We start from the raw sequence: 12,164 nt of genomic DNA, 5'->3' as shown, positions 1-12,164 counted from the left end.
TTGGTTTGTCTCTTTTTTCGCCTTTGCTCATTGTTTTGTTTCCTAAATTGTACATATGAGTGAGATCATATGGTATGCCTTTCTCTGCCTGACTTATTTTGCTTAGCATAATACACTCTAGCTGCATCCAAGTCCCTCCAAATGGCAAGATTTCATTTTCTTCTATGGCTGAGCAGTATCTTTATCCATTCGTCCGTCGATGGAAACTTGGGCTGCTTCCATAGCTTGGCTACTGTAAATAATGCTGCAGTGAACGCAGGAGTGCATGTTTCCTCTCAGTCAGTGTTTTTGTACTTTTAGGGTAAATACCCACTAGTGTGATTACTGGATCATAGGGTAGTTTTATTTTTAATTTTTTGAGGAACCTCCATACTGTTTTCCACAGTGGGTGCACCAGTTTGCATTCCCACCATTCCTACCAACAGTACAAAGAGGTTCCTTTTTCTCCACGTCCTTGCCAATACTTGTTTCTCGTTTTGATTTCAGCCATTCTGACAGGCGTCAGGTGATAGCTCACTGGGGTTTTGATCTGCATTTCCCCAATGATGAGTGACGTTGGGCATCTTCTCATGTGTCTGTTGGCCATCTGGATGTCTCTTTAAAGAAATGTCTGTTCATCCCTTCTGCCCGTTTTATTAATTGGATTAATTTTTAAGAACTGATATTAAGAATTAAAAGAATTCTTTAATTCTATTAATTAATAATTAATAAGTAATTAATTAAGAAATGACATTCTTATCTGAAGATGAAGAGCCTGAGGCTAAGACAGGAAAAGTAAGTTGCCTGGTGTCTTGCAGAGCATGTCCCTGACTCAGTGTGGTCAAGCCTCTGCTACTGAGGACTCAGGTCAGAAGCTGCCTCCCTGGGCTGGGGGATGCAGCCCCGCTCCAGACCACTCCGTGGTCTGTGCAAAAGTTCCTCCAGGGCAAGTGGAATAGGGCAGATACCTTACCTGCGCCGCAAGGAGCAAGTCGGCCCAGGCCGTCCGTCCTTCTTGCCCGCACCGTGCCGCGGCTCTGTTCAAACAGTAAACCAGACTGCTGTATTTTCACTTCCTGAACTCCAAAGCCTTTGGGTAGCGCAGAGACGTTCCGACACCTAAATGTGAGGGAGAATGCACTCAGTTCCAGCACGGTCCTCTGGAAGACAGTGTCTGCACCCGTGGACCACTTCACCGCCCCGGAGTCTCGGTGAGAGGGTGTAGAAAACCGAATCACTATCTTAGGAGCCACGTGGTCAGAGAAAGATCCCTTCCTAGCTCCCTGAAGTGAAAATGATTAGCTGAGCCGCCACCCCTCAGAGACTTTAGGGACACTAAACTCCAGTCCTGGTACTGGTTTTGAAAGACTGCAAACCCTCAAAGAGCAAGATTAACTTGTCAGGATCTCTTCCTAGAGAATCGTCCAAACACACCAGAAACCAAAGCTCTCCTGTAACAGACAAGCTTCATTTCTCCTTCTTGGGTCTTTCACACCATCTAGAGGCTACCATGACGCTGCTCCGGAACTGAGCAGACTAGGGAAAGCACAGAAAACACCGAAAATGTCTTGGGCATAGTGCTTAAGAGTGCTTTTGTTGAAAACATCATGCTGGGCTATAGTTGTATACCACAGAATTCATCCATTCTCAGTGTACAATTTAAGGTTTTGTTTGTTTTTTACCATATTCACAGAATTGTGCCACTGTCACCATAATCTGAATTTATCATGTTTGACCCCTGATAAGAAACCCTGCACCCATCAGCGGTCATTCCCCATGCATTTCTCCAGCACCCACCAACCTACTTCTGGATTTGCCTATTTTGGACATTTCGCTCCATGAAATCATCCGCTACATGGCTCCTCTCACTTAGCACGGAGCTTTCGAGGCTCATCCGTGTGGTAGCTTGGGCCAGCCTTTGCTCCTTTTTGGGGCTGATGACCTAACAATCTATTACCTTTCGTTGATCTGTTCACCAGTTGATGCACATCTGGGCTGCTTCGTTTTGCGGCTGGTGTGACTTGTACCACTGTGAACCTTCATGTGTCGGTATTTACGTGGATGCATGTTTTCATTTCTCCTGGGTACACTCCCTGGGTGTGTTCCCTGGCCCTGGTCTCAGGAGCAGTGCAGCCGACACCACGGGCCTCCCCCCAGTGGTGGCCTCTCCCTGCCTTCTTTTACCACAGCCTTAACTGGGCTTGGCCACGCTTCCTTAGGGAGACCACACTTGAGTGATCATCCTTTGTCTTTTATCTTTTTTTTTTTTAAGATTTTATTTATTTATTTGACAGAGATCACAAGTAGGCAGAGAGGCAGGCAGAGAGAGAGAGAGGAGAAAGCAGACTTCCTGCTGAGCAGAGAGCCTGCTGTGGGGCTCGATCCCAGGACCCTGAGATCATGACCTGAGCCGAAGGCAGAGGCTTAACCCAGTGAGCCACCCAGGCGCCCCTGTCTTTTATCTTTTAAAGATGTTGATGGTTTCTAAAAATTAGAGTAGTAGTGGGGAGCCTGGGTGGCTCAGTGGTTAAAGCTTCTGCCTTCGGCTCAAGTCATGATCCCAGGGTCCTGGGATCGAGTCCCGCATTGGGCTCTCTGCTCAGCAGGGAGCCTGCCTCCTCCTCCTCTCTCTCTCTGCCTGCCTCTCTGCCTACTTGTGATCTGTCAAATAAATAAAAAAAAAAATCTTAAAAAAAAAAAAAGAAAAGAAAAAAAATTAGAGTAGCAATATATATGTACGGGGCAGAACAATGAGAAAACAGAGTAACCACAAAGAAGAAAAAAAAAAAACACCCGTAATATCACAACTCAGAGATAATCATACTAATACCTTGGTGCATATCCTCCCATGATTTTTTTTTTTTTAAGATTTTATTTATTTATTTGACAGATAGCGATCACAAGTAGGCAGAGAGGCAGGCAGAGAGAGAGGAGGAAGCAGGCTCCCCACTGAGCAGAGAGCCCGATGCGGGGCTCGATCCCAGGACCCTGGGATCATGACCTGAGCCGAAGGCAGAGGCCTAACCCACTGAGCCACCCAGGCGCACCCCCTCCTATGATTTTTTTACTATGTGCATATATACTTTACGACCAACACGAACTCATTGTATCTTTAAACTTGCTCTTTAAAAATTATGACCATCTCCTGCAACTGCACTACTGATTTACCACAAAATACAGATGTGGTAAAAGGAAGGGCCACCTGTACCCCAATGTTCATAGCAGCAATGTCCACAATCGCCGAACTGTAGAAAGAGCCCAGATGCCCTTCAACGGACGAATGGATAAGGAAGATGTGGTCCAAATATACAATGGAGTATTATGCCTCCATTAGAAAGGATGAATACCCAACTTGTGTATCAGCATGGATGGGACTGGAGGAGATTATGCTGAGTGAAATAAGTCAAGCAGAGAGAGTCAATTATCATATGGTTTCACTTACTTGTGGAGCATAAGGAATAACAGGGAGGACATGGAGAGAAGGAGAGGAGAATTGAGTTGGGGGAAATCGGAGGGGGAGATGAACCATGAGAGACTATAGACTCTGAGAAACTGAGGGTTTTGGAGGGGAGGGGAATGGGGGTTTGGGTGAGCCTGGGGGTGGGTATTACGGAGGGCACGTATTGCATGGAGCACTGGGTGTGGTGCATAAACAATGAATCTTGGGGGGGGGGGGCGCCTGGGTGGCTCAGTAGGTTAAAGCTTCTGCCTTCGGCTCAGGTCATGATCCCAGGGTCCTGGGATCGAGCCCCGAATCGGGCTCTCTGCTCAGCAGGGAGCCTCCTTCCTCCTCTCTCTCTGCCTGCCTCTCTGCCTACGTGTGACCTCTCTCTCTGTCAAATAAATAAATAAATAAATAAATCTTGGAACACTGAAATAATAAAATAAAATTTTTAAAAAATTATGAGCATCTTTCCAGGTCCAACAGTCATCAATATTAGCTTTAAACCATTTCACTGGTTTCCTTTTTTTTTTTTTAAAAAACATGACTACACACAAAGCTAAATGTCTGAGCACTTTCTTAATTATTTCTTAGGACAAATTCCCAGCAATAGACCCAATGGATCAAAACGTATGGGTATTTTAGTCTCTTCGGACATCTTCTGAGACTGCTTCTTGGAAAGGCTGTTCCAGCTGTACCCTCCCTCCCGGCTCACCTCCCAGTCAGAGCTCTGTGCATCGCCTCCTGGCTGTATGGGCACCTCCCAATCACCACAGCTGACAGGTAGACGGGCTCTTCTAGAAGGTGCATCAACAGTGCCCCCTGGCATCCGAGGACGTTCCACCGGGCCAGCTTGTCACTGCAGGACAGGGAGCAAGTCCGGTCTCCCCGGCCAGGCTTCACTCGGAGCAGCCCCACCTGGTGATACGCAGCACCAGGCTGCCGTGAGTCTCCAGCTTCTCCGGGCACACACTTGGCTCCGGTTCTATAAACGTCCACCACTTTGACACCACCGGGGGCCATTCTGGTGACAGGGGCCTGTTCCTGTGCAGTAAAATGAGAGCCGCTGACATCTGGTGTGACTGGGCCACTTTCCTGATGGCCAAAACTCTGATGCTGAGCTACACTGTCAGGAGTCCCGGGCTCAAGCCTCATCTTTTTGGTCACAGGACTACCCAGGCCCTCACATCTCTCTGTGTCCTCAGGAGCTTCCAGGTCACCACTGGCTTCTGATGGCTTACTGGCCCAGTCTCTACAGACAGGATAGCAGGGCTGATCTTCAAACTCGAGCATTGGAATGATGGAGGCATCCCCACCTGCAAGAGAAGAGACCGCTTAAAAACCAGTGGTTCTCAAAGTGCGGCCTCAGGACCAGCCACATCAATGTCCCTAAGGAACTTGTTAGAAATGCCAATTCTCGGAAGCCACAGTCGACCAGCTAAGTGTGAAACTCTGGAGGTGGTCGCCCACAGTGTGTATTTTAGCTCTCCGGGTCATTCTGATGACCGGAGAACCACTGTCTGAATCAAAGTCTAATTCTATTTTCCTAGCTGACCTGAGATTAGGAACACTTGCCCAAATTTCCCAAGTAAGAATCCTTCGTGGCTCTATCCTACCTAGACCCAGTGAGTTAGAAACTCTGGGGTGGGGGTGGGGGGTCTGGAAAGCAGAATACTTTAACAAAGATCCCAGGTAATGCTCATCACAGGAAGTTTTGGAAACACTAGCTTTGACCAGGGTTTGTCAACATTCATAATACTGATGTTTTGGGCCAGGTAATTCCTTTTGCAGGGGCTATCCTTTACATCATAGGATGGTTACCAGCTCCTCGGTCTCTACTTACTAGATACCAATAGCACCCCAAGTCTGGCCATCAAAAATGTCCCCAGATGTTGCTAAACGGCCTCTGAAAAGCAAAACTGTCCTGAGTTGAGAACCCTTGGTTTACAATGAGCACAGTTTCCCAAGTGTATTTTGTGGAATGTTATCCTGTAAGACGCTTTGGAAAACAAAAGTGGGAGGTTGGTTTCATGGTTAAATATTTGGCAAATATGTTCCCAAATTCCCCATCTTGGAGATTTACGTGCATATCTTCACAGTAAAGGCTTTGCAGTGAATTACACAAGTGGTGTTTCCCGGTGCTGGGTTAGAGATTTCTGACTCAACTCTGTGCTTAAATAGAAACACAGAAAACCAGAGGTTAGCAAAAAGCACAGCATCCCCGGAGAAGGGAGCTACTTCTTCAAACACTAACCTAGTGTGTGTGGCTTTTCTAAAGTGTGTAAATAATACATCTGTAGCCTTTATAACCTAAGAGTGGGAAAGGCAAGAAATGTAGAACTGGGACTGTGGCCAGAGAGGCTGGCTGGCGGACTTCCAGAGACCTCACAAGGGGACAGTGACTTTGGAGAATTGACTGGGCCCACCTCCCACTCTGAAGGCTCGGAGATTTGATCCAGACAGATGCCTAAACTTGAGAGGCTGACTCATGCTAATAAAACTCACAAGTAAGAGTCTGAAATAGCTAATCCAGGCACCAAATTATCAATTAGTAATGAGGAATAAATGCAAAGGGAGACAGTTACATTCTCCAGGTAATATTCTTTCCTCCTGCAGACAAACCATGCATGGGCATCGCAGTACAAAAGATGACCTATTAGCCCAGGGTAGTTGGGTTGGTGGGTTTAGATTTTTATTTCATAGACCAGTAAAATTTCCAGAAGATTTTAAGATCAACAAAGGGGGTGGTCAATTTTGTATTCCATCAACTAAGGTCTTTAAAAATCCTAATTACTACTATTTTTTTTCCTAATTACCACTATTTAAAATAAAAAAAATCAAAATCTCATAACCTTTTCATGGAAAGAAATTAGATTTAAAAAAAAAAAAGAACTTATTTATTTATTTGACTTTTAAAGATTTTATTTATTTATTGGACAGAAAGAGAGAGACAGCGAGAGAGGGAATATAAGCAGGGCATGTGGGAGAAGGAGAAGCAGGCTTCCCGCTGAGCAGGGAGCCTGATGTGGGGCTCGATCCCAGGACCCTGGGATCACGACCTGAGCCAAAGCCAGATGCTTAAGGACTGAGCCACCCAGGCGCCCCAGAAATTAAACTTTTTGAAAAACTCACTATAGTCCAGATTTTTCCCATCTGGCTATAGACCAGCCTGTGGACCACTGATCTATGTGGTCTGATTAGTGGGTGAGGCTAGCTGTGATCCACAGATGCATCTCTCTCCATCATAAGGCTACACCTACCACTGGGTCAGCCAAGCCCTAGCTACTCCAAGTGTGGTCCATAGGCGAACACCACTGACATCATGGGGACTTGGTTAGAAATGCAGAACCTGGGGCACCTGGGTGGCTCAGTGGGTTAAAGCCTCTGCCTTTGGCTCAGGTCATGATCCCAGGGTCCTGGGATCAGGCCCTGCATCGGGCTCTCTGCTCCGCGGAAGGCCTGTTTCCTCCTCTCTCTCTGCCTGCCTCTCTGCCTACTTGTGATCTCTGTCTGTCAAATAGATAAATAAAAAATCTTAAAAAAAAAAAAAAAAAAAAGAAATGCAGAACCTTAGGTTTCATCCCAGACCTAATGAATTTGAATCCACATTTTATTAAGATCATTCATTTGCATTTTATAGTCTGAGAAGCACTGAGTTAAGAAACATCCTTTGGTTCTTGGACCAGGGTATCCAGGGCTAGTAAGAAAGCAGAGATGAGCCCTGCCTTTCTCTGTATGTCATTTTCTGGCCTTTGACTCAACCGATTCTTTTCTGAGACTCATCCTTCCTTAAGCTGTATTGTATTTTGGATTTGAATTATGACAAGTCTTGACAGCTCTTCTGTCTCTTCAGAGCGAGTACCTATATCTGCTCTAATTGCATGTGTAGTTTTAAAATTTAATACTTAGAGAACACTGTTAGAGCCCTCCTTCAAAGGTTTTAGAGTGGGTGAAGTTTACTGCCATCCCTGAGCTGCTATCTAAAGAGAGCAGAAATTCTCCATTTTCAAAACAAAAAAACCAGTGCTCTCCTCTAGGCTAAGGCTGGTCCTCCTGCTTGATGTAACCACAGCCCCTGAATGTCCCCATATAACTCGTCAAAATTTAACTTAACTGATCATGACTGTCTGCACTCTATGAGGCTAAGTGAGGGACAAGTCTTACTCCCTGCTGTACACCCAACGTCACATTGTACCTGACAAGTAGCAGAAAATAACTGTTGAAGGAGTGAATGAATGGAATGAGTTTCAGGATAAATTACTACAGAACTCAGGGCTTTGGACTTCTAAGCCCAACTGCTGGTTTAAGACCTTTGTGGGGTTTCCGCTTGAAGCTTCCCAATCCTGACTGGGAACCGAGAACCACAGTGTTGTTCCTTGATAGAGAAGTGGTCAGGCACCGTGGCCCGTTCAGAAAAAGGCAGTGTCCACTGCTTGCGGCTACACTGCAGCCAGAAAAGCTTTTCTGAGGAATATATCTAAGGATAAGAGAACATAAGGAAGGAGACAATGTAATAATGATCCAAAGGGTTGGCTATACTTACAGGGTGTATGGCTGGAGAAAAACACAAATGAGAGGTCTGGCCTGAGTTTCCACAGCCCTCTCTGAGTTCCAGGAACAAAGATGCTATCCTCCTTCAAGGCAGCCGCCAAATAGAGCTGATGGAGAAGGTACCTAATTGGGGCACAAGGTGTGGCCAGAATGAACAACCAAACACTTTGGTGAAGTGTAAGACTGGCTGGTTGATGATTAAGCGAGAGTTACTGCAGACCGATGGGACTGGCAGTGATTTGGAATTTTGAGGATGATGCAGACCAGTGATTCTCAAAAGTGTGGCCCCTGTCCAGCAGCATCAGCATCATCTGGAATTTGTTAGAAATCCAGGTCCCGCCCCTGACCTGCTGAATCGGAATTTCCAGGGGAGGTCCCAAGAATCTGAGTTTTCACAAACATAGGTAATTCTGATGCACACCAAGTGTAAGGACCACGGTCTAGACCAGGGCTAATCAAAGTGCGGTTCACAGACCGACATCATCAGTGTTACTCGGGAGCTTATTAGAAATGCAAATTCTGGGGCTCCCCATGGCAGGCTAAGTCAGATTCTCTGGGGTTGTCCCTTTACCTTTGGAAACTCCTCCTGGCTATGACCTCAGCGTGGCTATCATTGAGGATGTCTCCTGTGGCAAAGACAGGACACTAGTGAAGACACAGAGAACCAGAGGCCCTGTTTCCCTGCAATAGAACACAGCAGTTTCCCCAGCTACCAGGATGGCCATGGAGCTCCTGGAGGGCTCTGTCAGGAAGTACTGCGATCACTGATGGCAATACAGGGCCTCCTCAAATCAGTACTACTGACACGTTGGGTTAGAAAATTCTTTGTTGTGAGGCTCTGTCCTGTGGAAGGGAGGATGTTTAGTAGCATTCCTGGCCTCTAGCACCAGAGGCAGGTAGCATAGTAACACCCTCCCCTGACTTCTGGCAACCGAAAATGGAAAATGTCTCCAACCACTGCCAGAGATCCCCCAGGAGACAAAATCTCCCCATAGTTGAGAAGGACTAATTTACAGGAAAATAGATGGAGGAAAGGGGTCCAAATCTTTTGTGGCCTGATATCACACTTGAGCTTGTGGTGATACGATTCCATCAAATTCAATCCACAGTGTTCCAGGCACACAAGAGGCAAGGCTAGGAAAATGGGGAAAGCAAACCTGGGAAGGAATCTGCTAACTGGAAGCAGGAGGTGAAGATGCCAGATTTCCAAAGGATTTCCATGCTCTTTTTGTTGTCCAAATCTCCATCAATTTGAGATTGCTTTGGGGGGGCTTCAGACCTAATGGGGAGGAGCTGCTCCAGGGAAATTTTGGTTTGCGCAGGAAAATACCGGCCAACTTCCAATCTACGCAGAAAGCATGTTCCTGGCAGCCTTTGCTTCCACTGTTTATTCTGATTCTTAAATTGAGTTCTGACCTTCCCAGTGGAGTGACAGTGGGAAAGGAAAGGTCAGCCACCTCAGTGATGTGGCTCCTTTTAACAGGATGAGGAGAGGAAAGGACAAAATGCAAAGTGCTTTCCAACGGGCCCTGGATGAATGCTGTTCAGACCCCACCCGGGCTTACCGCTCTTCCTCATTTTGGACTGGCCTATACATTTCGTTCCTGTTCCCATTGAGACAACTTCCTTTGTCACTGAGAAGGAAAGAACGAATCATTAGGTGAGCTCCCATACTGTGAATGGTCCCGCCCTCAGGTTTCACACATGCACACTCCTCCCGGGCATTCCTATAGGGGACCCAACCCAGGGCTGTGTTGTAGCACCGCAGGCTCCAACCACAAGTACTGCGCCCCCTGGTGGAGAGCAGGGGGAACATGCCCATTGCTGTGGCGGACGCCTGCCAGGACTGTCCCTGCACAGCCTTGAACAATTCTCCTACCATCTCTGATAGTCAGGAGAGGGAGCGCTGGAAGGTGAAAAGGCCTCACCTTGTGCCGGTTTATTAGTGATGCCATGGGCCTGGTCAGCTGCAGGTTGTATCTTTACCACGGCTGCTAGTAATGTCCACTCACGGTTGGGGTCAGGCTTCCCCTGCTTGGGCAGTCTGGTCCTATAGTGCTCATAACACATCTGGGCAATCTCATCTGCAGTCCACATGGTCCGCGTTAGTGCTGAGCCTGATCAAAAATCACAACCATCAGAAGAACAGAAAAGAGAAGCAACGCAAGATGCTACAACTTGCCCAGGCGTTTCAATGGGCTTTCAGGGTAGCCTGACCGTGCTCATACCGAGGTTTCTCTATCTCGAACTCTAATGGGTCACTTTCTTCTACTACTTCCCTGTCCCCTCTCCACACACCACCACCCCCTTTTTAAAAAGATTTTATTTACTTGACAACAGAGAGATCACAAATAGGTAGAGAGGCAGGCAGGGAGAGGGGGCGAAGCAGGCTCCCTGCTGAGCAGAGAGGCCCATGCGGGGCTCGATCCCAGGACCCTGAGATCATGACCTGAGCCGAAGGCAGAGGCTTAACCCACTGAGCCACCCAGGCGCAACCCCCCCCCCCCCCCCCCGCCGGCCTTTTAAAAGCCGGCTTCATACCCAGCATGGAGCCCCACGCACAGTCTGAACTCACAATCCTGAGATCAAGACCTGAGCTGAGATCAAGAGTTGGAGGCTTAATCCACTAAGCCACCCAGGCACCCCTCCCCTTTTCATTTTAAGGAAAGATCAAAGAAGTTCCAGTTTCTTAAAGATGTTTCTTTTTAAATGTTGGACATCTGACATGTATCTAATGAATCTCAACCTACTACTCAAAAATAAAAGTGCATGAGAGGGAAGTAGCCTTGCTACTCCAATTTTCATTTGGAAGTAGCACGTCAGGTACTACACACCTCTAACCATACAAGGTTTATCTTTCTGGGCAGATGTTCTTCTTTTACATCCTCTTTTTCTGACTTTTTTTCTCTTCTCCGACTTCCTCCCAGCAGATTGACTCTTGATCTCCCTCTAATAAATCTCCGATGACCCCATCAAGAAAACAACACTTTAATTCCTCCCATAATGTTTTATGAGGCAGGTGGGAGAAATGACAAAGCCCAGAGCTTTCTCACCAGTCAACCATTCTCCTCACAGGAGTCTGTGATGGAGTGTGGGCTTTGGAGTTACCCTTTCTGTATTCTAATCCCGACTTTGCTACCAACTGGGTGATACTGAGTAGATTACCTAACCTCTCTGTTTCTGTGTCTTTATCTGCTAAAACAGGGATCACAGTAGTATTTAATCTATGGTTTATTGTGAGGATTAAGTAATTTTTATAAAAAGCTACTGCTACAATGTTAAGCATAATTAATGTCAACTGTGATTAATGTTTCAAAAAGGAACATTTCATGTTCCTGATTGTCTTGAGCCCCCTGGGCTGCAAAGGCAATGTAAAGCCATGAATAAAAAACCATTAAGCATATCAGACCAGAGAGGCTACTTTGCTAGAAACCTGTCTACTCTTGACTCTGTGCTCACTCAATAATTTCATTTGGACTCAAATGTCCGAAAAGCTTCTTAGCAGAAAATGAGATCATATGGTGATGGATACAGCTAAGCATTAAAAAAAAAAAAAAGGCAATGGGGTGCCTGGGTGGCTCAGAGGGTTAAGCCTCTGCCTTCGGCTTGGGTCATGATCTCAGGGTCCTGGGATTGAGCCCTGCATGGGGCTCTCTGCTCAGCAGGGAGCCTACTTCCCCCTCTCTCTATGCCTGCCCCTCTGCCTACTTGTGATCTCTCTCTGTGTCAAATGGATGAATAAAATCTTAAAAAAAAAAAAAAAAAAAAAAAGAGGGGCGCCTGGGTGGCTCAGTGGGTTAAAGTCTCTGCCTTCGGCTCAGGTCATGATCCCAGGGTCCTGGGATTGAGCCCCGCATCTGGCTCTCTGCTCAGCGGGGAGCCTGCTCCCCCCCCCCTCTCTGCCTGCCTCTCTGCCTACTTGTGATCTCTGTCTGTCAAATAAATAAAATCTTAAAAAAAAAAAAAAGACATTACTGAGTCCCATTGCATGCAGCTTCTGAAAACTGCTATTTCTACAATAAGCTCCCAGCACGGAGTTAAATTAATTAAACAAGAACGCCATTAATGATGTGCTATGGTGGCCTATAAAGCAAACCGTGATGTAAGTCTGTACATGCCTGTAGGTTACAAAAGCACAACGGTAAGGATAACTAGTCACAAACAGCCAGACCCAGGCTTAAACTTTTGCCAA

General features: G+C 46.5%; 1 protein-coding gene across 10 annotated transcripts in view; it reads right to left on the bottom strand.

Annotated features, from left to right (window-relative positions):
- ADAT1 (adenosine deaminase tRNA specific 1) overlaps positions 1–12,164 on the bottom strand; it is a 32,929-nt gene that overhangs the window by 19,325 nt on the left and 1,440 nt on the right. For 8 of the 10 annotated variants that reach the window (XM_047712318.1, XM_047712323.1, XM_047712321.1 and 5 more), the window contains 6 exons: positions 9,901–10,089; positions 9,538–9,606; positions 8,544–8,598; positions 7,965–8,095; positions 4,137–4,737; positions 953–1,098 (listed from right to left, as the gene is read on the bottom strand). In XM_047712318.1, the coding sequence (XP_047568274.1) occupies positions 953–1,098; positions 4,137–4,737; positions 7,965–8,095; positions 8,544–8,598; positions 9,538–9,606; positions 9,901–10,089 (1,191 nt within the window). Of the gene's footprint in view, positions 1–952; positions 1,099–4,136; positions 4,738–7,964; positions 8,096–8,543; positions 8,599–9,537; positions 9,607–9,900; positions 10,090–12,164 lie in introns of those variants that run through there. The other 2 variants (XM_047712322.1, XM_047712324.1) reach the window with 2 other exon arrangements.

Source organism: Lutra lutra, chromosome 17, assembly GCF_902655055.1.
Source record: "Lutra lutra chromosome 17, mLutLut1.2, whole genome shotgun sequence".
Taxonomy (NCBI): Eukaryota; Metazoa; Chordata; class Mammalia; order Carnivora; family Mustelidae; genus Lutra; species Lutra lutra.
This window is presented reverse-complemented; position numbering and strand designations above follow the sequence as displayed.